Below are 23,502 nucleotides of genomic sequence, written 5' to 3'. Positions count from 1 at the left end.
GGGGAACAAAATGAGGACAGAGACAAAGCAGGCTGAGGAAGCCCAGGAGAAGCAGCCTGACTCTGCTGTAGAGGGGAAGGCTTCCTGGAGGAGGTGACCCCCCCAGGCACAGAAGAGGAAGGAGGAAGTTTAGGCAGAGGGACTGGTGTGCACAAAAGCAGGGGCATGGAGGAACCAGTCCCTCTGCACCATGAATGCCTTAGTTTGTGTCTGTCGGCCCTCCCAGCCTGGACATTCCTGGAGCAATGGGCCAGGACGGTGCTCAGAAAACACAAGGTGACTAAATGAATGACAAACAAACTAATAGTGTTAATGCCCCATGGGCACTGTTATCCCACAGAAAATTCTCATCGACTAAAAGGTCCCTGGATCAGGGCTTCCCTGGGGGCGCAGTGGTTGAGAGTCCGCCTGCTGATGCAGGGGACACGGGTTCGTGCCCCGGTCCGGGAAGATCCCACATGCCGCGGAGCAGCTGGGCCCGTGAGCCATGGCCGCTGAGCCTGCGCGTCCGGAGCCTGTGCTCCGCAACGGGAGAGGCCACAACAGTGAGAGGCCCGCGTACCGCAAAAAAAAAAAGTCCCTGGATCAAAAGCATTGGGTCCATGCCCTGGCATGTCCTCCCTCTCACCATCTGCCACTCCAGCCCTCCCCAGCTCTCGTGGCCCATCTTCCAGGAAGCCTCCCTGACCGACCCCAGCCTGAGAACAGCGCCCTCTTCCTTGCATCCTGTCTGCCTGATCACATCCAACGCTGTCCTGCTGGCCACCCTGGTCCCCTGAGGACAGGCAGTATCCACTCCACTCCCGTCCCTGTTGGTCCCAAGCCCAGCCTTGCCCCAGCCTGGGCCACCAAGGCCGTGCAGGGTCTTTTCTGACCTCCTCTGTCAGTTTGGACTTCTTCTTCAAGGTCAAGTGCACCAGTTTGTGCCTCACGCTGCTCTTCTTCTGCCCCTCAGGGAGCTGGGCCTGCCGGACAAACAGGGGTCAGAGTCAAACGACTGGACCGAAAGTAATGACAAGAGCAGTTGACAATGTGGTTAGAATTGTCTCACCTCCACACTAACGTGTATCACCCCAGCCCATCAGCCCAGTGACAAATGGGAAAACTGAGACTGAAAAGCGTAGTAACCCACCCACCGCCTCCCAGCAAGTCAAAATTGAAGCTGGCTCTGACTGCAAAGCCTGTCTGCCCTGCCACGTGGCCTCAATCGTGGTCAGCACTTTACAGTTTATATCAAGCTCACACTAATCGTTCCCAGGAGTAGACAGAGGAGGGCAGGGGTCAGGGAGGTGAGGCAGAGGCAAATTTTGGGGTGCTCCTTCTGCTGGGGACCTTAAGGCTGGGGGTGGCCTGGAAGGGACCCTGGCCAGAGGGCACCTGCGACTCACCTCGCCCTCGCCCTGCAGGGCCTGAAGCTCCCTCTTGTATGTTTTCTTGCCCAGAGTCTCATAAATCTTGGTCATCACGGGAATCTTCTCGCTGCCGTCACTCATGGCCGTGTGGTACTTGGGCTCAGGGAGGTCCCCCATGAACCGGAGGACAGTGATCCAGACCGCCAGGGCCGCCTGGGGACAGACCCAGGCCAGTCAGAAAGCCTGAGCGCAGGATGCGGCTGAAGCCGTCAAAATGAACCAGGGGTGGGGGAGAGGATGGGGAACCCCGCTCCCGCCAACCGGAGGAGGACCACTGAGCTGAGTGCCTTGTGGGCGTTCCTCAGGGCCTTGCCCTGTGGCCCGGCCGCAGGCTGGGTGCGGGATGAGGTCAGCCCTGGTCCCTGCACGGCTGGGCCCCAGCCCTCACCAGCTGGTCGCCCTCATCGTCGTGGTACAGCAGTGGCTGCTTGAGCGGCCGCCGGGTGTAGGTGTGCGTGGTCGTGCCCTGGAAGTAAGTGGCAGCGAACTTGGCGAATTTATAATCGGAGAGGTCTTCCTCATCCTCATCAGGCAGGGGCAGGGCCGCATCCAGGTCTTCCTCCACCATCTCCCTCCGCCCGCGCTCCAGGTCCTGGGGAGACAGAAAGGGTTCCCTGCCATAGGGGCAAATGGGGCTGGGCTGCAGTCCCCCAGCCTGTCCCTGTAGGGCCAGCTCTTCCTCCAGAAGTGTAGGGTGCTGTTCATCCTGTTCACTCCCCAGACAGAGCCCAGTGCAAGGTAGATCCTCAACACTGAATGAATAAAGGTTTGTGAATGGCCCTGGAGGGGAACAGTGATTGGCCCAAGGTCATAGGGCAGGCTGGTGGCTGGACAGGGCCTGGGACTGCAGCCCCGTCCCACGTCATCACAGCTGCCTTCTGCTCAGAGAGGACCACGTGGACTTTAACACAGAGGGGTGCAAGAGGAGGGACAGCGCCACACTGGGGCCTGTTCCAGCCCCTTCCCCAGCTTGGTACCTCGAAGCCACTAGGTGCCTGGCCCTCCTGCCCTGGCAGGCTGCCCGAAGTCCCCAGGAAGCCAAACATCTTGTCCACCATGTCCGAGTGATTGATGGGCTCGTGGCGGGCCCTCTCCATCTGCTCCAGGAGCTCCTTCTTCCGCCGAGACTCCTCCTTCTCCTTCAACTCCCGCTCTGCGTCCTCACGGGCCAGCTGGGCCAGGCGCTCCTGCGAGGTGGGGGTGATGCAGCGTCAGGGAGCAAGCCCCCCGTGGGGAGCCCACTGGAGCCCCTGCAGCAGCCAGGCCAGAGTCCCAACCTCCTCGGGGCCCTCCTGACCGCTGGGAAGGACAGAGCCTCGGGCCTCTCCACCCTGGGACACACCAGCTCATCCCTCACAGCTCAGTGCAGACAGATGCCCGGTGCTGAGCCAGAGACAGCTCACAACAAGCTCAGACAGTAACGTCGCCTGCCTGCCTCGAGGCTCAGCTGGGACCACCTCCTCCAGGAAGCCTGCTCAGTTCTCCCCACCCGAAGGGGACCACACCAACCCCCAAATCCAAGAGCCACTGGGTATAGGCTCTAGACCACCACTGTCCAATAGAAATATAATGCAAGCCACATACGTAGTGGCTACATTCAAAATAGTTTTTCAAAAAATAGGTTAGATCAACTTTAATAATGTATTTCATTTAACCCAATATTTCCAAAGTATTATCTTGACATGTAATTAATATTAAAAAATAGTACTGAGATATTTTATATTCCTTTTTTTTTTTTTTTTTTTTTTTTTTACTGAGTCTTCAAAATCTAGTGTGTAATTGGGAATTCCCTGGAAATCCAGTGGTTAGGACTTGGTGCTTTCAGTGCCGTGGGCCCGGGTTCGATCCCTGGTCGGGGAACTAAGATCCCACAAGCCTCACTGCGTGGCCAAAAAGAAAAAAAAGAAAAAGGAATCAAGTCTGTATTTTGCACTGACAGTGCTTTGCCCTTTCGAGTGCTCTGTAGCTACACATGGCTGGGGGCTCCCACCCCGGCTCAGGCTGTTTATCCTGTCACAACACAGCTGAGGGCCTGGACCCGCTCGCCCTGGAGCCACAGCCCTCTGGCCTGGCACAGAACAGGCACCCAGCGCATGAAGGAAGGTCGCGTGGACAGAGGCTGGACAGCCGGTGTTGGCTGAGGGCTGCTGAACCAGTGAATGGATGTCTAAGGAGTCGGCACATCCCCAGCTCACCTGATGCTTGCGTTCAGCCTCCTCCTTGGCCTTCTTGGCGCTCATCTCCTTCCGGAGCTTCTGCTCCTCCGCCAGCCGCATTTTCTCAGCCTCCAGGCGCCGCAGGTACTGGGGGAGGGGGCGGCAGGGTGCGCACCAAACCGTGTGTGACCCTCACGGTACTGGGGGAGGGGGCGGCAGGGTGCGCACCAAACCGTGTGTGACCCCACCCCACCCCGGCTGAGTTCTGGGACTGGGAATGACTTTGCCAAATAATTTGGTAGGGGGAAACTGAGGCACATGAGAAACCCTCCAGGTGCCACAGCGGGTTGGGGGCACCGCTGATCCCAAAGCCACAGCAGGTTCGCCTTGGCCTCCCAAAGAGTCACAACAGGGACTGGGCCCCTGCCCTGCCCCTGGCTGGAAAGAGGGAAATGAGGGAGCCAGTCTTGTGCATGCCTCCAAAGAGGTAGAGCCCTACATCCGCACCCCCCGACAGGCTCAGGCCACACGTGGGGGCGATGTGTCTGCCTGAGGTGGAAGAGCACCCCTCGGAGGATACAGCTCTCACAGGGCTCAGAGCTGTGGCCGCTGTGGGCCTGGGACCCTTACCTCAGCCCTGAGGCGCCGGTGTAGCCTGCGGGCGATCATGCCCCGGGCGTAGGCCTGCACGGTGATCACAGCCCAGAGGCGATGACGGAAAGCCCTGCGCACCAGGTAGGCGCGGCAGCGGGCCTGGAACCCGATGATGCGCCGGCGGGCCAGGCAGTACTGCTGGTGCAGCTTCCGGGAGCGGTGCAGGGCTTGCAGCCGCAAGAAGCCCAACCGCATCTGCAAGGATGGCCGCCTGCTGAGAACCAGGGCCCTGATTCCAGACCAACCCTGCCCAGTGGAGGTCACTGCCCCAGGCTCCACTCTCCAACCTGCATTCCCCGAAGGCCCAGCTGTCTCCTCTCAGACCAAAGTTGCCCAGGGAGTGGCCTTGGCTTCCCCTGTGATGTGGTCCCCCCAGGAGACTCCCATCCTCAGACCAGGAGTGGGCCTCCTTCCTGTCCACCTCCCCAGCCCCAAGGCCAGTTCCTTCACAGGGATCCATGGGACACACCCGTTCCCGGCCCCCTCTGAGGTGTTTAATAACCCAGGTGTTCATCACCCACCAAAACATTCCAGAAGAAAAGCACAAGCATTGCTGACCAGATGGGGAGAGCTGCAAAACCAGACTCGGACTTTGGGCTGGAGGAAGGGTAGGGGCTGGTAGGGTGGCAAGAGGTCAGCCAGGCCCCGCAAACAGGTAAGTCCTGCTGCTATGGCAACAGGGCCAGGTTCAAAGGCTTCGTGAGGCAACAAGCAGCTCCCTCGAGGAGGCTCACCAGCCCGTAGTTCTTCCTGCAGTTGTGGCCCCGCCAGTGCCTCTGGATCAGCGTGGCAGCGCTCTTCAGCTTCAGGAAGTTGGACCTAAAACAGCAGTGTGATGCAGGAGGGCCTCTGCCAGGGTCCGGGGGGCGGGGCTTGGAATTAGGAGAGCAGGGCTGAGTCCCAGCTCTGCGTCTCCTTGGCTCCATGACCTTGGGCAAAGGCATATAACTTCTCTGCACCCCAGCTTCCTTATCTGTAAAACACGCAGAATACCTGCCCTGCCTACCTCACAGCCTCGTCACATAAACCCAGTAAGGTGGACATTCAGAAGGTTACTCATGAATAAATGTATGAGTAGTCAGTAAATAAAGATTAAACACTTTGAAAACTGTAAACATCACTTATTACTGAGTACCTAACTCCCTCATTTTATAGGTGAGGAAACTGAGACTTGATGAGGTTGGGGCCGGAGCCCTCGTCTTCTGACTGACTGAGCGCCACGCTTTTCCCTGTGTACACTAGGCAGCTTCTACGGGCCGACAGTCACCTTCAACCTGATGGAGGACAAGAGACCACACATCAAACAGCAGGTGTCTCCTGAACGTAGAAATAAATAAGGGAGGAGTGAAGGATGGCTACGTCAGTGTGGGTGAGCCAGCAAGCCAATCCCTGGATACACGCACAAACGAGGGCACAGCCGTGGGACGAGGGACAAGTTGATGGACAGACAGGTGGATGGATGGACAAAGGATGGCTGGACAGATGGACAGACAGATGGACAAGTAGGTGGACGGATAGAGGAAGAGAGTGACCAGATGAACTGCAAAAGATGCAGGCTGTGGGATTTTTGTGGAGCTGAATCACACTCCAGAGTCAGCCCTGCCCATCTGAGAACTGACACAGCTGTACACATGCCCCTTACATGGAATATGGGACACACTTTGTCACTCACAAAATCTCAAATTTCCTCTTTGGGAAATTTCATCGGGCATCTGAGACCAACAGAGGGTCCACTTGTGTGCCTTACGTACCCACGTGTGCAAGCCTGTGTGTAGGTGGGGGTACTGTGTTACTGGGCACGGGGGCACAGATGGGTCCACGTGTCTGAGTGTTCAACCCTGTTCTCATGACCCTGTGGGCATGCTGTGCACGTGTGTGCATGTTTCTGTGTGTGCACGTGGGTGTTTATTCCGTGTTCACGTGGGAGGAGCGGAGGTGAGCCAGGCACACGCACACACACACACGCACATGCGGGCTGAGGTGGGGAAGAGCTGGTCCAGGTACGAACCTGTCTTTGAAGCCCCGGATGACCTTCTGGAGGAGGATGACTCTGTCAGTGATGGCCTTGTCCCGTTCCACCTCCAGCAGCATGTCATGGTGGTCCTGGAGGGCAGAGCTCCTGAGCGGCGCCCCTACCAACCTCTCCAGTCCCAGAGCTGAGGCCGCCCCAGGTGGGCCCCCTCTTCCTTCACTCAGAGCCCAGGCCTAGGGCTCATTTGGGCCCCAAAGGCTCCCAACCCTGCCCTGGCCCCATGGGGCAGCCTCTCACAGCCGCAAGTACAGACAGGTACTGTCGTGGTGGGTGCCAGAGGCCTGGGAGGGACAAAGGGAGCAGGGGGCGCCTAATTTGACTGCATGGAGTCGGGGGCCCAACACGCACACACACTGGCTTCATCCTATGGCCATCTCTACCCCAGTCCCAGCTCTTCTAGGTGTCTCTGTCACATCAGCCCCTGGCCTGGGCCAGGCCACCATCGTTTCTCTCCAGGATCTTAGAAACAGCCTCCTAACCAGTCTCCTGTCCTCTGTCGCTCCCCCTCTGGCCTTCCCTCAAGGACAGATCTCACAGAGATACCCCACTGTCTCCCGGGGTCAAGGCTGGTCTCCTCCCCTGGCACCCGGGTCCTCTACCATCAGGCCCTGCCCACTTCTCCAGCCCCCTCTCCTTCTCACCCCTGAGCCCCTAACCCTCACTCCAGTTGGACAAAACTCATGGTTCATTCAATACATGAATCAAATATCTCCATGTGCCAGCCGTGTGCTAAGTGCTAGGGTGAGGCTGCAATGAACCAGGCAGACCTGGGCCCCGCCCTGGGGAGTCTCAGTCTGGTGGGGGAGGAACATGCATCAGATAATCGCAGGACACATCAGCTGGGGACAGGGCCCGGCACAGAGGGGCTGCTTAGCCAAGGCTTTGTGAACGAGGGAGGGAACGAATGAGAAGCAGATGTTTGGGGTCTAGAAACCACTACTGGTTTCTGAAGAGCCCAGAAAAGTGAGGATGTGGAGGATGGGGACAATGACGTCTCTGGGACTAGATGCCGCCATGCCGCATGCCTTCCCTCCCTTACCCATGTGGGCTGGGCATCAGAACCACAGCCTGGAAGCCCTGCTCTCCACTCCAGGGTAGCGCCTGACCATGCGCACCTCACCCCTACGTGCTAAGCCTCTGAAACGGGCATAATAATTCTATCTCACGGGCTGCTGTGATGACTAAATGAGTGATGATGGACAAAAAGCCCCCACTGGGGCCTGGCCCACGGAACGTGTTCTCCAGGTGGCAGTTGTGAGACACACAGGCAGGGAAGAGTCAACACATTTTTCCGATGAGGAGATGAAGGCTCAGAGATACGAAGGCACCAGCCCAGGCCCCTCAGCCAGGGAGGAATTAAACTAGATCCCAGGACTCCCTCCAGCGCAGGGCTGGCTCCCCCGTTCCCTCTCCCCAGCTGTCCTGGGCTGCCTGGGCCCACCCTATGCAGAGGAAGGAGCCCTGCCCCATCACCCAGGACAGCCAGAAATCTAGAACAGCAGAAACGGAAATGGAGAAGCTAGCGCTCACGCTGTCCCTGCTCTAGCTGTCCCGTCTCCACCAGCTCCAGCAAGCTCCCCCGGCCCAGCTTCCTGCTCCCAGCCTTGCCCCCTCCCTGACCGCCCAGCCCCCAAAGTCCTGCCCAAGCTGTGGTGGGAGCCAGAGGGCCCCAGGTGTCTGCTCGGGGAGCACGGGAACAGGCCCGGGGACACCAGAGAGCAAGGTGAGTAGCACACGGCTGACCACAGCCTAGCATGAGCCCCGCCTGGCAGGAAAAAAGGGAATGGACCAAAGGTACACTCAACAGCCCCCTACCACAAGCACATCCCATTTTACAGATGGGAAAATGAGGCTCAGAAACGGCCAGTGACCTGCCCAAATTCCCAGGACAGACAACCACAGGGTCAGGACTGAACCCAGGCCTCCCTGATGAGCCCACCTCTGGCCTTCGGTTTCCTCACCCGGGGTCACTGCTCCAACCCCACCTCCAGGTCATAGATGCTCTCAAATGCCAACTGCCCCTCCACTACCCGCTCCAACCAGCCACAGCTGCAGGGCAGGAGGGTCACAGAGGCCCAGCACTGACCCCATTCGGTGCTGCAACTCCTCTATAGCACACCCCTAGGACCTGTTCCCACCGTGACGGGGAGCCCACAGCCCCGTCAAGGCAGCTGGACTCAGAGGCCGTGCTCACTTTCAGAAAAATCTTGGTTTTGCCGATCTGCCAGTCATCGTGGGTGCCCAGCACAGCCTCAGCCATGCGCTGACATGTCCCCTGAAGGTCATCCTGTGGGGTACATAAGAGAATGGGTGGCCCCACCCGTGGAAAGGCCACCTGGTGTCCCTCCCGAGGCTGGGAGCCGGGGCTCTTGCTCCAGCTCTGCCCCTAACTGTGTGTGGTCGCAGCCGGGCCCTGCCGTCTCTGACACTCGCTTTTCTCCTTCGCTCGGCCCGGTGATTGTAAAACCCTTGCCTCCAGCTAAGAGCCAGGGCCCACTCACCACACGTGTGAAGTCCACACCAGCCGAGCATGGCGATGGAAGCTCTCAGATGCACTCCACTGCCTGACCCCAATTTTCCCAGCCATACCTGAGGGGGCCGAGGGGATGTCACGCCCAGCACACTGTTCCAATGAGAACAAGGGACCTTCGCCCAGCCCAGGGCTGGGACCCACCCGCCCGCCTATGCCCCCAGCTCCGTACCTGCTTGTAGGCCGGCTTCACGCCGGGCAGCAGGACTCGGTACCGCTCCACGAACTCCACGAAGCTGTAGCGGATGGGATAGCCGGCTCGGCGGATTCGGATGGTCTCCATCATGCCCGAGTACCGCAGCTGGCGCACACACAGGTGCCGGTCGAAGAGCTGCCGAGCAAGGAGCCAAGGGCGTCGGGGCTGGAGGCCCCCGCTGGGAGGCCAGCCCTGCTCTGTATTTTCCTGGCCCCAGACAAAGGCCCCGAGAGGCCAAGGTCACACAGCACATGAGGAGCAAAGGCGGGACCACACGCGGCTCTGCAGTCCAAACCCCACGGAGCAGCACGGAATGAGGCCCTCACGTGGGGTGAGCTGAGTGCTTTGAGGGCACAGGGGACAGACAGCTTAATTCCCCTTGGGACCTCTCGAGGGGGCTTCGTGGAGGACCTTTGCTCTGACCCTGACAGGAGAGAGGGTGCTGGAGGAGCTAGCTCAGGCAAAGGTGAGCAAGCCTGAAAGCACAGGACGTGTTGGGGGATTTTATGGGGACTGAGGAGGCTAATCTATGCCAGGATTATGGCTGTGCAGGTGGTGGGTGCCTTGTACAACCCCAGGGGTCGCCCTTCATATTATAGCCATCTTAGATTGATAGTTTTTCAGACAGCTTTCTGGCTGCTGACAGCAAAGTACCTTCCTTAAGAAAGAGATACATTTTTCTAATTGGCACAAAGTCATTTTTGTGATAGCAGCAGGGTTGTTGGATGGGCTGTGAAGGACCTGAGAGACCAGGCTAGGGAAGCAGAAGGTGACCGGGTCAGATTTGTGTTTGAGAACCATGTCTCTCACTGCAATGGGGAGGAGGACGGAAGTGGGGGGCAGGAGGCAGGAGGCCCAGGGAGGAGGTCCTGCAGCCAAGGGCCAGGCCACAGATGCGGAGGTCAGCCCAAAGAAGGTTCCAGAGGCATCTGAGAGCAAGAGAGATGGTGCCCAACTACAGGGCCCTGGCCTCGGTCCCCTGGACCTCCTGCCTTAGAGGGGAGCCCACTGGAGCCCTCTGTGACTCTCCCTGAAGACCCCGTCCCGATCCCCAGGGGTCTGGCCAGCCCACTCTGGGGACCGTTTCCAGGCAGGGGACAGGGGACAGAGTTAGCGTGCGGAAGGCTGGCTGCCGCCACCCGTTTCCTCTCCCTACAGGCACTTTCCCTGGCCCAGCACTGGCCTCCCGCCTTCCGGCCCTCCCCAGACCCTCAGGCCCCAGCTTCCCCTGGGCCTCCCCTCCTATCTCTGGGAAGAGGCTTGTGGTAAACAACACCTCCCAGAGCTGGGGAAGGAGAGGGCTCCCAGGGAGGGGCGGCCCAGGCTCCTGGATCTGCAGCCTCAAGCCCCTCAACCTCCCTGAGCCTCTGCTTCCACATCTCGAACACGGGGCCATAAACGTCCCTCCCTCCTGGGCTGTTGGGAAGGTTAAATGAGGCTCTGGAGAGACAATCCATTCTGCTCCGGACGCACAGAAAGGGCTCAACAGATGTTATTCAGAAAAGCCAAAAACGAAAATGTTCCCAACCAATCAAAGGAATCCAGGAAGGCTTCCAGGAGGAGGTGGTCATTGGCTGGACCAAAGGAGAGAAGGCTTTCAAAGTCAGGGCCGCAGCAAGAAACACAGCTGCCATTTACTGAGTGCCTTCCTAGGCACCAGGCAGTTTGCATGCGTTATTGCATGGAATACCCCCAGGAGGTGGGTACGATCAGTCCCATTTCCATCTGTGAGGAAACTGAGGCACGAGAGAATGAAGTGACTTGTCTACAGTCACCCAGTGAGAAGGTGGTGGAGTTGGGATTTGAATCTGGCTCGAGCCCACGACTACAGAGTCCAGGCTCTCTCCAGGGCACCTGCTGCCTCCAGTAAATAGGAACTTTGCTCTTTAAGCCCCTCAGGGGCCCTGCCGTTCCCCACAGAGCACAAAGTCTCACATGGCGCAGCCCCTCCCACCCCCCAGGCTGGCCCTATCTGGCTCCCCCTTGCCCCCTCCCAGGCCAGGGCTGCTCACCATGGGCTTCTTGAACTCGTTGGGCTTGATGCAGCGCACGAAGAAGGGCTGGCAGGCACCCAGCGTGCGCATCAGCAGCTCCAGGGACCGCTTGAACTGGCTGCTGAGCGTGGGCGAGCGCTTCCTGGTCTCGGCGCCCTGGGGGGATGGACCACAGCGATGGGAGGGGCTGACCCGTACCCCTCCAGCCCTCCGGAAGGGAAGCAGGAGAGGAGAGGTCAGCTGGTCAAGGTCCTGAGGGAGAGCCGCCCAAGGAAGCAGGCTGGCCAGGCACATGGGTTTTCCTGTGACCCGCCTGGTCTGCGCTGGAGCTTGGATCCCAGACGCACCCCCTTCTGGAAAGCCTCCCCGATCCTGGGCCCAGGAGCGCGGCACACGCCCTGGTGTGCTGGATGACTCTGGGCAAGACGCAGCCCCTCTCTGAGTCTCCACCCTCCCTTCCCAGTATAAATGAGTGACCAGACTTGGTCGCCTCAGGACGATGGGGTCATCTCTAGAGACGGGTTAGACAGACCTAAATTCAAACCCTGGCTCACCACCTCGGAGTCCCGTGATTTTAGGCAGGTCACTAAGCAACACTGAGCCTGTCTCCTGAATGGGAATAGTGCCACCTATCTAGCTGACCAGGCTGTGAGAGTGTCTCAGTAAACAGCAGCCCGCGAGGGCGGCGGTGCTACCTACACCCTCTGCCCTCCCTGTGGGATTAGCAGGTCAGCAGCAGGGGGGCGGGGCAGACCCAGATAAGCCCCTAAGAAGGCCCGAGCTGGCATCTGGCCGCGTCCAGCACCAAGGCCCAGGGGCCCCGTGCTCCACCAGCCACCATCTGGGTGAGCCGGCCAGCGGCCCCCTGCACCTCCCTGCCCTGTTGGGGTCCCCCTCTCAGAAGACTAGGAAATGAGTTGGGGTCCTGGGGGAGGACCTGAGCAACAAGCAAACAGGAAGCAGAACCTCTCAGACCAAGAAATTGGACATAGAAACAACATTCGATTCCAAAGCATTTTGATGTTATTGTTTTCCTGGCAATTTCTTTGGGGTGAGGATGTTTTAATTAGTGAATTTGATTATTATTGTAAGATTTTATATTTTAAATGAGTCATCATTTTATCTGATATCCTGTAGCACCAAAACCCAAGGATGCAGATGTCAACGTGTGAGATATGGGGGGAGGGAGAGGCATTTAACCCCTTCTAAAGTTAAACCACACGCCCCCAGAATGAAATGAAACTTGCCAAGAAACAGCAAATGCTTGCTCTTCTGAAATTTGCCATGTTTTCTGTTTTAGTATTATCTGGAACACATTCTAGGATTTTGCCAAGAGAAGCTGAGGAGTATCTGCACTGGGGTAGGGTGAATGTCAGGTCTTCAGCCCCCAAGTCTGCCCCAGAACCTGATCCAGCAGTAGCACTGGGTGACCCCCAGTTGGGGGGGAGGCTGTCCAGGGTGGGCTGTACACAGCCTGCATTAGAGGCCTTGCCAGGAGCACGTGTGTGCACACACAGCACACACACAGGCACACACAGCACACATAGACACACAGACACATAACACACAAATGTACACACAGACACACATATACACACACGCCACCCACAAATACACACGGCACACACACCAGACACACACACAAAACACACATACACACACCACATACACAGAAATACACACACAGAGCACACCCGCACACACAGCATGCACACATGCACAATACACACAAACAACACACACACACATAGGACACACCCTTCTTCGGTTTCGATCAGCACTATGGAACCACTTTCTGTCTGTCTTCCCTGCTGAGCTGTGAGCCCCGTGAGAACAGGCGGGTCTGCCTAGTTTACTGCTGTGCCCCAGGGCCCAGCAACAGCAACAATCAACAACACTTTGCTGAACTGAAGTGGTGCTGAACTCCGAGAAATTGTCCCACTGCTCAAGCCACAGATCTGGGAACCATTCCCAACTCCTCCTCTCTCATATCCAATATGTCAGCAAATCTTATTGGCTCTACCTCCAAAATGGACCCAGAATCTGACCCCTTCTTACCACTTCCTCCACTGTCAGCCTGGTCCAAGCTGCCTGCATGGCTCTCTTGTTATTGCAATAACCTCCAAACCGGTCTCCCTGTTTCTGTTGCCCACTCTCCACACCGCCCTCCACTCCACTATCGACACAGTGATAGTGAGGCTGTTAAAACACAAATCCAGTCATGTCTGCCCTCCCCCAACCAGCTCAAAATCCTCAGTGGCTCCCCAGTTCACTCAGCATGAATGCCAAGGTCCCTTGTAAGAACCCACCCCACAGGACCTGGTCCCAGTTACCTCCAGCCTCTCCACCACTTTATTCCCTCCCTTCCAGCCACCCCTGCCTCCATGCTCTTCCCAGGGCAGGTTGGGGCTTAAAAAGCACCTTAGGGTTTGCAGTTGCTGTTCCCTCTCCCTGCGATGCTTTTCCTCCAGAAAGCACGTGGCTGGCTTCTTCACCTCCTCACCAACCTCTCAGTAAGCCCTCTCCTGATCCCCTATTCAAAACTGCAAAGCCCCACCACCAGCACCCTTCCCGCCTTCATTTTTCCCCATCTCATAAGTCACCATCTAAAATTATGTAATACACTTATTTATTTGCTTATTAACTATTTCCTCCTTCTGCTAGAGCACAAGCCCCACGAGGACAGAGGTTCCTTTCTGTTTTGTTCACTACTGTGTCCCCAGCACATATGACGCTGTCTGACATATAACAGGCATTCAGTAGGTATTTGTGATGGAAGGAAGGAATGAGTGAATGGGGTCTATGATCTCAGGATCTGCTCTCACTTCCCTGGCCACCTGGTTTCTGATTTGGTTTTATTTCATTGAGGGGAAAGGTCGTCTTTTCCGACATTTGTTGTTTTCTGGGATAATCTGCAGATAACTAGGGACGGGGTAAAGGCAGAAGTGAGAAGTCCAAAGGTCAGCGTTAAATGATGCCTCGGAGGGGATGTGAGGCACAGGCACCTGAGCATGATGTGATCGGTGCTGGGAAGTCACTGTCAGGAGGAGCCACCTGCATAAGGAGTGAACCAGCGTCCTGTGGACTCAGGGCGCCCGGGTCATGTGCCTGGGGTTGGGGGTGGGGTGGTGTTCACGCCCTGGAAGAGCCGCCCCGCTCTGCTGCTCCCTCCAGTAGCAACGATTGGGGTGGGGCTGCCCGGGGCGCCCTGAGGAGGCAGACACAAGAGTCAAAAGGGTAGAAATTCAGGGGCTGGGGACCTGCGCAGGACACAGGTCAGATCACCGGAAGGACGTGGGCCCTCACCCTAAAGAGAACTCTGCGGCTGGTACGCTGTCATCCAACAAACTGACTCAGCATCCACACTTCACCAAGCCCATTTGCTCGTTCCTTTAACAGAGCTATCATGTTTCCAACAGTTACGAAGTATTTTTTTCTTTCCTTGAGGCAAAGCTTGCAGGTAGCACAGTACAGTGAAAAGGAGCAGGGACAAGAAAGCCTCACTGTAGCCCTCACTTGTACGTGACCTTGGCCAAGTCCCTGCACCTCCCTGAGACAGACCTGGAACCAATCCCTGTGTGTCACCAGCTGTGTGACTTCTAGCAAAGACCTTGGCCTCTCTGGGCCCCAGTTACTTTACCTGTAAGGTAGGGGCAATAGTAATTACTCACGGGGATGCCTAAGTGGGCCAGAAGAGTAGATGTAATTGGTATCAAATCTGTCACTGCCATGTTCTCATTCTGTGCTCCAAAAACTCCCTCGGGAGCGGGCCACTTCTGGACACCTCACAGTCTCACACTTGGACCTCGCCACGTTTCCTCAGCAAATGGGTTCTATTCCCAGAGTTCAGGGAAGGGGGCTTAGAACAGGAAACTTCATGGAGAGGTCCTCACATGCCTCCACGGGCTTGGGAAAGAGAAGTAGGAGGAAAAGATGGGTTCAGTGTCTTCCGGGACTGCCCAAGACCAGGACGAGTGGGTAGGCCTGGTAGGGGCTGGGCTGGCGTCTACAGAAGGACAGGAGAGAGTGGGGGAGAGTCCAGAGCCACACCTGTGTCACCAACACTGCGACCAGCAGTTTGTGGGCTTCACGCTGGGGACTGCCGGTGCTGGAGCTCCAGGCGCCTGGGCCCCTCTCTGGTGGTGGCCCTACGTTCATCCCATCAACCGGCTGGGCCAGTGTTGGCCTGGGGCCGACTGTGGGCAGAGGACAGAGGCCTCCTTCCAGACGACCTCCCTGCTCTTGATGTGCTGGGGGCCCTGCACTACCAGTGGTTTTGTGATTTGTGCCAGAACTCTGCAGGCACCAGGCCGCAGGGGGATGCCAGACATGCAGGAAGGAAGGGGAACCCAGCGTCAAGAGCGAGTGTGAGAGGATGTCAGCATCAGGCAGAGAGGAAACTGAGGGCTGAGAAGAGAAAAGGGAGGCGAAGGGACGCCAGAGCTATGCTGCTGCTAAGGGTACCCAGCATCTTTGGGGCCCAAAGAGCCTTGGGAGCCACGCACGACCTGCAGCTGGTGGTCAGGACACACCAGGGATGCTGTTCCAGGGCCTAAGGAGGTCAGGGGGCAGGGAGTGGCTTCTAGTCCCAGCTCCCCCAGATGCTGTGACTGGGAGTGAACCACACTCCATCTCTGAGCTTCAGTCCCCCATCTGCAAAATTCAGAAAATACTACCACCTGTCTCTCCTGACCTACAAGGTTAATCAGAGGATCTGACTGAGTCATGGACGTAGAAACCCTTAGTAGGGCCTGATGGAAGGAGCAGGCCTTGATGCCTCCAAGAGACTCCGTGGAGGCAGAGAACTTGGGAGAGAAGGGTTCGAGTCCCAGCCCTGCCCCGATACACTGGGCAGGTCTCACACCTCTTTTTCTAGGGCTCAGTTTCCTCCTTTAAGAAACTGAGATGCCTGAAGTCCACACAACTCAGAAAACAAAAATCAAAGCACTCCACAAACCACTCCACAAAAACGCACACTCCAAAACAATAAAGAAAAAAGGGCCCTTTCCCCAAGCCTCAGTGCCTCAGGGGCTGAGGACACAGCCCAGCCCCAAGGGCTGCTGAGGCCTCTCCCGCCATCCTCTGGCCCCGGGCTGGGGTCTTTTACCTTCGCAGAAGCCGCTGACTGGCGGAGAGTGCCCGATGAATAACCACAGAGAAACTACAACAGGAACCACAGTGCACGGCGAGATGGGGTGGGGGGCAAGGAGAACGTGGCGGGTCAGAAAACAGGGAGCAAAATCCACCAGGGAGAGAGGACAACCCTCAGGGCAGTGGTCTGGGCTTCTGGGAGGCTGGGGGCAACACAGGCAGCAGGACAGGCACTGAGGGGGGCAGCGGCTCTGCCCCCCCCCCCGAGCCCCTCCATGCACTCTCCAGGAAGCCATGGGACAGGAGGAAAATATGAGATAAAAAGGCATAAAATCCTGCAAGAAACAAGTCCACCCATTGAGAAGGTGGTGGAGTTGGGATTTGAATCTGGCTTGAGCCCACTACAGAGTCCAGGCTAACACGCTAGGGCCAAAGGAAATGTCGAGGGTGGGAAATGTCGAGGGTGGGAAATTCTCCCCCGCCCCCCGCAGTTTGGGGTCCAGGGCTGGTGCAAATATGCCGTTTGGGCCCATTTCTCTGAACACCCACACCTGTCTGTGTCCTCGAGGCTGGACGTCCCCTCTTTGCCCGTGCTCCCTGTTAGCTGCTGGAGGTCAGGGTGGGGGAGGGGCCCCCCATGGAAAACCGAGTCCTGCCCCCCCATGGAAAACCGAGTCCTGACCAAGCTCTGCTCCGCAGCACCCCACGTGATCCTTCTCTGGGCCTTGCACCCCACCCACTCTACCTCATTAGTACAAGAGGACCCGATAGGAGGACCTTGGAGGCCCTCCAGCCCCTCCCGGAACCACAGCAAAGCACCACCCCTGCTCTATGGCCAGAGGAGCTCAGCTGAAGCCACTAGACAAGGGGGCATCTAGATACCGGCCTGGCTTCTGGGGGCCCTTCCTGCCCAATGAAAACCACACCCCGACATTACCATGGCGACGTCAGCCTGGAAGATCTGCTTGATGAACTTGTTCCTGGAGGAGTGGACCAGCTGGATGATGTCTCCATGCAGGGTGTCCCGGTTCTTCTCCAGGAAGCCTGGGCGGCGGCAAAGAGCGGTCACACCTCGCCAGCTCCCGGCAGCCTCCCCCTGACAAGACTCACCCCTTCCCCGAAGCCACAACGCCTGGTCCAGGAAGACCCTCAAAAGCCACCTAGTTCAACCACATCCACGTTACAGCTGGGGACTCTGGGGCCTGTAGAGGACAGTAGCTTGCCCACGGTCCCAGAGAAAGCGAGGGGCAGAGCCAGCACTGGAACTCGTCTCCCCAGCCTCACAGCTCACCTCTTCCCGGCCTGGCCAAAGCGGAGGGCAGGAAGTCTCAGGCCCCGGTAGGGAGCGGGGCACCTTGCCAGCTCAACCACCGCAACCCCTGAAATGCCAGCTTCAGTCTTTTGGACGAAGGGGAGATAGTCTGGGACCTGGGACCCTCTACCGGAGTGCTCGCACCTGGACAAACGTCTCCTCCAGCAACAAAATACAAAGAAACTTAGGGACTAAAAATAACCACACGCATGTGCGGTACCAGCAATTGTGAACAATAAGATACAAAAAGGCCACAAACCGACTGCCATTCCTGAGCTGCTGGGAGCAAAAGCAGGGAACTGCCCGTGACCCCAGCACACAGCACCACCAAGAGAGTGAGCTGACCACGTAAGCCGCCCCACCCCCCAGCCCGGCCCACCAATCCGCCACCGCCCTCACCTCATTTAAGGAACCAGCCCGCCCCCGCTCAGGGAGTGAGCAAAGGCACCTGTTTCTTGTTCTCACTCCCTCGTGCTAAAGCAGCACGAGCCCCTGTAAAGCTTGCCTGAATTTCTCGTCTGGCTTCTTACCAATTTCTATTGATTAAAAAGTCCAAGGACCCAAGTTCAGTGACAAAGGTGTCAAAAGCCCTCGTTAAGTGTGTGCCCTGGGAGAGAACACAAGTTCATCTGGTACCAGCTAATAGTAAAGGAATGCATTTAAAATACCTTGTGTTTGGGTAGTGGCTTCACAGCTGGAATGCTCACAACTCCCCCTGTATATGCAGGACAGGTGGAGACTATCTTCCCCACTCTCACAAGGGAAGAAATTGATGTTCAGAGAAGCTAAGCAAATTGTCTAACTGCACACAGCAAGCCACGGGCAGAGTTAAGACCTGAGCACAGGAGCCCTGGCACCAGCCCAGGGAGGCTCCCCTGCACCAGAGACTCCAAAGCAGGCTACCACTGCCAGGGCCTGAGGACTTAGGAACTGGTTAATGGGGGGCCTTGCTAGCGCGGGGATGAAGATGAGGAGCCCAAGGGCTGGGGATGCCCGAGGAGGAGGAACCCTGCAGAGAAGCAGCACCCTTTCCCCCAGGACTCAGGCTGCCCTGGCTGGCAGATGGCACAGAGACCCAGTGCAGAGCTGCCCACCTGGCATCTGGGGAGGGGTGAGCTGCAGGTGGCACTCAGTACTGGAAGGGGGGCTCTGAAGTTGGGATGGAATTGTAGGGTCCTAATTAAAGCTCTATGACAGACTCACTACGGGACCCTAGGGAGGTCCCCTTCTGGGCCTCAGCTTCCTTATCTGTTGAATGAACACGATGCACCCATAAGCTCTAGCTTCTTTTTGGATCACCTAGCACCACACATGTCATAAATAAAATTTACTGAATTGAAACAGTGCTCTGTACACAGAAAATGCTGACACAATTGTTTAAAGTAGCTCAAAACTGATTAGTGACCTTAGGCAAGTCATTTCCCTCTCGGGGCCTCAGTTTCCAAATCCATAAAAGTAGATGAGCCGTATGTTTCCTCCAGATCTAATAATATTCTATAATTTTATAACTGAGTAGAGTTTGCTCAATTTTCATTTTCGTCTCCTCAGCCACATCATGAAGCCTAGGACATAATAGATGCTCAGTGAACGTTGGTTGGACTGCACTGAAAAAAAAAACCCTCTCTTACTCCAAACAACAGATCTATTTGTTTGTTCAACACTCCTTCAAACTTAACATTGGGTTTCTTCTTTCTAACAGGTGGGGCGGATCTCACACCCTAATGAGGGCTGAGCAGCCTTCTGATTGCATAATTGCCGCATGGCTTGCTCTCTGCCTCCTGGACCAACTCAACAAGGAAGTATGAAAGCAGTGGCTCTTTGCTTGTTCGTTTGAAATTTCACTGGCTTTGGCTGTGGCTGGGACACTTTGGGACTGAAGGCGGGAGGGCAGACACATCCCACAGCTGATGCCCATTCAGGGCCAGCCCTTTGCACCAGGGTGTGAGGACTGAGGTTGGCAAGGGCAGTCTGCCCGCTTTTGACAGACCCTGTAGGAATTCCAAGTGGGGAAAACTTGACCGTTTTCTGACCGTCTTCCTCACTTCTAGCTTTAAAATGAGCCCAATTGTATCTCCCAAGAGGAAAGAAGATACATCTCCTTCAAAGACCAAACTTGGTCTTGCTGCTCGAAGAGTTTTGGTGAGTAACGGGGCTAGTTCTAGGCCTGACTTTGCAGCCAATAGGCCATGTGATCTAAAAAAAACATTAACTGCCCCTTCTGAGACTCAGTTTCCCCATATGTGCAAAAGAACATTGAGCCCACCCGAAGAATTGAAAGCAGGGACTCAAAAAGATAGGTATACACCCATGTTCATGGCAGCACTATCACAACAGCCAAAAGGTGGAAACAACCCAAATGTCCACCGACAGATGAATGGATAAATAAAGTGTGGTGTATATACACACACACACACATATACACACACAATGGAATATTATTCAGTCATGAAAAGGAAGAAAATTCTGACACATGCTGCAGGGATGAACCTTGAGGGCATTATGCTAAGTGAAATAAGCCAGACACAGAAGGTGAGATAGTGTATGTTTCCGCTTATATGGTGTACTTAGAATAGTCAGATACATAGAGACAGAAAGTAGAATAGAGGTTATCAGGCACTAGCGGGTGGGGGGAGGGTGGAGAGTCATTGTTTAGTGGGTACAGCGCTTCTATTTGGGGTGATGAAGAGGCTCTGGAGAGTGGTGATGGTCGTACAATATTATGAATATACTTAAGGCCACTGAACTGTAGGCTTAAAAATTGTTAAAATGGTAAATTTCATATTATATTTTACCACAATTTTTTTTAAATCCCTAAAAAAGAAGCACTGAGCCCAGTGCTTCCTAACATCCCTTCCCTCTTTGTATTCCAGGGCCCTGGTCTCTGTCCTGGGCTGGACAAGGGGAAGGAAGGGAGGGGACACAAGCAAAGAGAGACAGCCAGCCCCGGAGGGCCCACCTGTACCTTGACTCTCATAGTAAACAACGCCTGCAAAGTGGTTGATACCAAACTGGGTCTCGTGGTTGTTCTTGGGGGGAATGTAGTTCGAGTTGAGCTTGTGCTGGGAGTTCAGTTTATGCAACATGGTGGTGTCTGTGCCCTGTGGGAACCAAGCGGCAGCTGTCAAGCCCACCCACTCCTCCCCGTCGTCCCACTCTCTACCAGGCCCTACTGCCTTTCCTGCCCCCTTTCTTTTCACCCCCTCTTCTGTTTTTCCCAACAGCTTCCCTCCCTTTATTTATTCCCCACACAGGAGCTCTCTGGGCCTCCATTTCCCCATCTGTTAAGCGGGTGAATTGGAATTACACAACCTTGAAAGTACGTTCCAGCTTAGAAAATCTATTTTCCATGATTAAAATCATGAGAGCAGCCCCTCCCCCACTCCAAGACATATTCTGTGTCTGGAGCACCTATTCTGCACCAGCTGCATGCTTAGATCTTCATAGTTTGGTCCAGGACCCACTGGACCGTAGGTAATTCCCAAATGTCAGATGAGCGCATTTGAACCGGCCCCAGAGCTGCTCTGAGAGGCGCATATCATTAGTCCCATTCCACAGATGAGGAAAGCGGAGGCTCAGAGTGTGGAGGGGACGTGTCTGCCCCGCTCCGCTGCAGGCCCACCTTGGGGAACTTGCTCTCCTCATCGATGAGGGAAATGATGTTCATGGGCTTGTTAGCGATCATGTCCAGGGCGTCCTGGTTGTCTGTGAACTCGATGTGCAGCCAGTCGATGCTCTCCAGGTCATACTCCTCCTGTTCCAGCTTGAACACGTGCCGCACGAAGAACTGCTGCAGGTGCTCATTGGCGAAGTTGATGCACAGCTGCTCGAAGCTGCAGGGAGGGGTGCAGGGCACAGGGGGCAGCGGGAGGCAGGGGGATGTTCAGGCCCTGCCTTGCCGCTCAGGGGCCGGCCCCAGCTTGGTGTGCAGTGTGCCCCTGGGACTTCCAATCTCTGAGGTGAACCAGCATTGCAAGTCCAACCCCCTCCATTACCGAAGAGGACATGGAAGCCCAGAGAGGGCACAGCACTTGCCCAAGGTCACTCAGTGAGTCGGAAGGAGAGTTAAGGCTGGAGCCCTCTTCCCTGCATGACCAGGCCCTGAGAGAGGGCTGGTGGATGGGCACCACACCCCTGGCAGAGCACCTGGGAGAGGAAGAGCCAAAGCGCTGGGGAGGGGCCTCAAAGAGAGATCCAAAGCGTCAGCAGACATGGGAAGCGGGCTCGCGAGATTGGGCAAGAAGGGCCTTGACAGTGACATCTCTGCGCCACCAACTCAGTGCTCTCCCAGGTGACAGACACTTCATGTGTTCAGTGTGAGTGTTTTGGTGGTGTGGAGGGCTTTGAGACATCTGAACATTACAGGAATTGAAGTGACTTGCCTGGGGTCACACAGCTAAAAAGTGGGGCAGGGCTGGCTGCCTCCAGCTCCAGTGTCCACCTGGGCCTGCTCCATCGATCTGCCCCTCACACAGCCCCCAAGTGGGACACCAGCTATGGCCAACACCCCATCTCAAGCTTGGCTCAGGCCCGGCCTCACCTGCTTTGTGGCACCTTGGAACTTGGACACTGGACTGATGGGCAGCGGGGACTAGAGTGTCTGTGATGGTGTAAGAGCCTTCGCTCCACCACCCCAGCTGGCCTCAGCTGACCCAGGGACTGGAGGGGACAGGGAAGAAGGGGAAAGGGCCCCAGAGGGTGTCTGGAGTCAAATTTTCCAACAGCCTGGCAGAGTGTGCTTGGAGCCACTAAATGTAGTTTAAAGGGAGAGATTTGACACTGAAGTCCATGTTGCAGAAGAAAATTCCCACAGGACACAGCCCACGTGGTACCTGTTCACGGCAAAGTTCTCGAACCCAAAGATGTCCAGGAGGCCAATGGACCTTCGAGAGTTATTCACTTCCTGGGAGGGAGGTTTGTAAATTGCCGCGTTGATCTTGTCCACAATCCACACGAAGAGCCGCCCGTAGATCCCCTGCGGGCAGAGGCAGCCACGTAAGCCACGGGTGCAGCCACAGCCTCGCAGGAGGACCGGCCAGGCTCCTGGGCCTCGGCGGCCTCGCTCCAGCCCCTTCCTGCAGCACGAAACCCCCAAGCTTCACCCTCTCCTGCCAGAACAATTCCTGCCTGTCCTTCAAAGCTCTGTGGAGACGTCAGCTCCACCAAGAAACTTCTCCTGACCTCATGCAGTTTGGGCTCCCATCTCTCCCAACCATCTCTGTCTCCCCTTCAGGTCTGATTATCACGAGGGTCCCAGAGCCCAGCACAGGGCCTGGCACAGCGGAGGGGCTCGACGGATGACAAAACGGCAGGACTGGGGGGCTTCTCCACCCGACCCAGCCCCTCTTCGGCGGTCTTCGTTGGAGAGATCAGAGAGGGTATGCCCTGGGCTGGGAATAGCACAGCAGACCGAGTGACCAAAGGTTATGATTCAACACGAAGCAGGCCAGGTGTGGAGGGCCTCAGGGCACCAGAGCTGTTGGGGCCGCTGAAGAGCACAGCTCCCACCCCTTGTGGGACAGACGAATGAGGCTCCGGGGAAGGCAGACTCTTGCCCAAGCCCCAGAGAGCGCCAGTGGCTGGAGCCGGACCCAAGGGCAGACCGGGGTCAGGGCCCAGACGTCCTTCCAGCTCTGTGGACTCCTCGGCTCCTGTCCGTGAACAACCCCACCTCCCGTGGGCCGGGGAGAGCCGGCAGCCACTCCACCTTGACGAAGGCGTCTCTCACGTCCAGCGCTTGCTCCCTGCTGAGCGGGGTGGACACCGTCTCCCCACGGGTGATGAGGGTGCGGCTGGTCAGGCAGCTCATCAGGTTTGGGGGGTTCACCTAGTGGGGCAACATCCAGGCACCCACTCAGCCGCCCGCCAGCCTACCCCTCCCTCCATCACACCTAGAACCCCTCCCGCCTTCCACCAGGCCTGACTCAGACTCTGCCCTCCACGGCCATATCCTCCCCAGTCATCAAACCCACCCAAGGGCGGCTGAGAAGGAACTGCTCTCTCCTCGACAGCCCCCTCCCATCCCCCCAGCATGTCCCCTGTCCCTCCGGCACCGGCTTTGACTCTGGCTTTATTTATACCAGTTTTCCAACTCGAGGCAGAGTCTAGTAAATCTTTACTACAAGACT

At 56.6% G+C, this 23,502-nt stretch overlaps 1 protein-coding gene across 1 annotated transcript in view; it reads right to left on the bottom strand.

The window, feature by feature from the left end:
• Positions 1 to 23,502, bottom strand: part of MYO7A (myosin VIIA) — a 102,330-nt gene that overhangs the window by 49,447 nt on the left and 29,381 nt on the right. The window contains exons 10-25 of the mRNA XM_030835990.2: positions 23,082 to 23,201; positions 22,207 to 22,349; positions 20,997 to 21,207; positions 20,340 to 20,475; positions 17,003 to 17,109; positions 10,993 to 11,130; positions 8,957 to 9,115; positions 8,449 to 8,541; positions 6,231 to 6,325; positions 4,957 to 5,041; positions 4,199 to 4,417; positions 3,608 to 3,715; positions 2,390 to 2,599; positions 1,801 to 2,004; positions 1,389 to 1,565; positions 876 to 965 (exon numbers count right to left, since the gene is read on the bottom strand). Coding sequence (XP_030691850.1) covers positions 876 to 965; positions 1,389 to 1,565; positions 1,801 to 2,004; positions 2,390 to 2,599; positions 3,608 to 3,715; positions 4,199 to 4,417; positions 4,957 to 5,041; positions 6,231 to 6,325; positions 8,449 to 8,541; positions 8,957 to 9,115; positions 10,993 to 11,130; positions 17,003 to 17,109; positions 20,340 to 20,475; positions 20,997 to 21,207; positions 22,207 to 22,349; positions 23,082 to 23,201 — 2,295 coding nt within the window. The remainder of the gene's footprint in view (positions 1 to 875; positions 966 to 1,388; positions 1,566 to 1,800; positions 2,005 to 2,389; positions 2,600 to 3,607; positions 3,716 to 4,198; positions 4,418 to 4,956; positions 5,042 to 6,230; positions 6,326 to 8,448; positions 8,542 to 8,956; positions 9,116 to 10,992; positions 11,131 to 17,002; positions 17,110 to 20,339; positions 20,476 to 20,996; positions 21,208 to 22,206; positions 22,350 to 23,081; positions 23,202 to 23,502) is intronic.

The sequence above is a fragment of the Globicephala melas genome, chromosome 8, assembly GCF_963455315.2.
Source record: "Globicephala melas chromosome 8, mGloMel1.2, whole genome shotgun sequence".
Taxonomy (NCBI): domain Eukaryota; kingdom Metazoa; phylum Chordata; class Mammalia; order Artiodactyla; family Delphinidae; genus Globicephala; species Globicephala melas.
The sequence above is the reverse complement of the archived record's forward strand: the minus strand, read 5'-3'. Positions and strand labels throughout refer to the sequence as shown.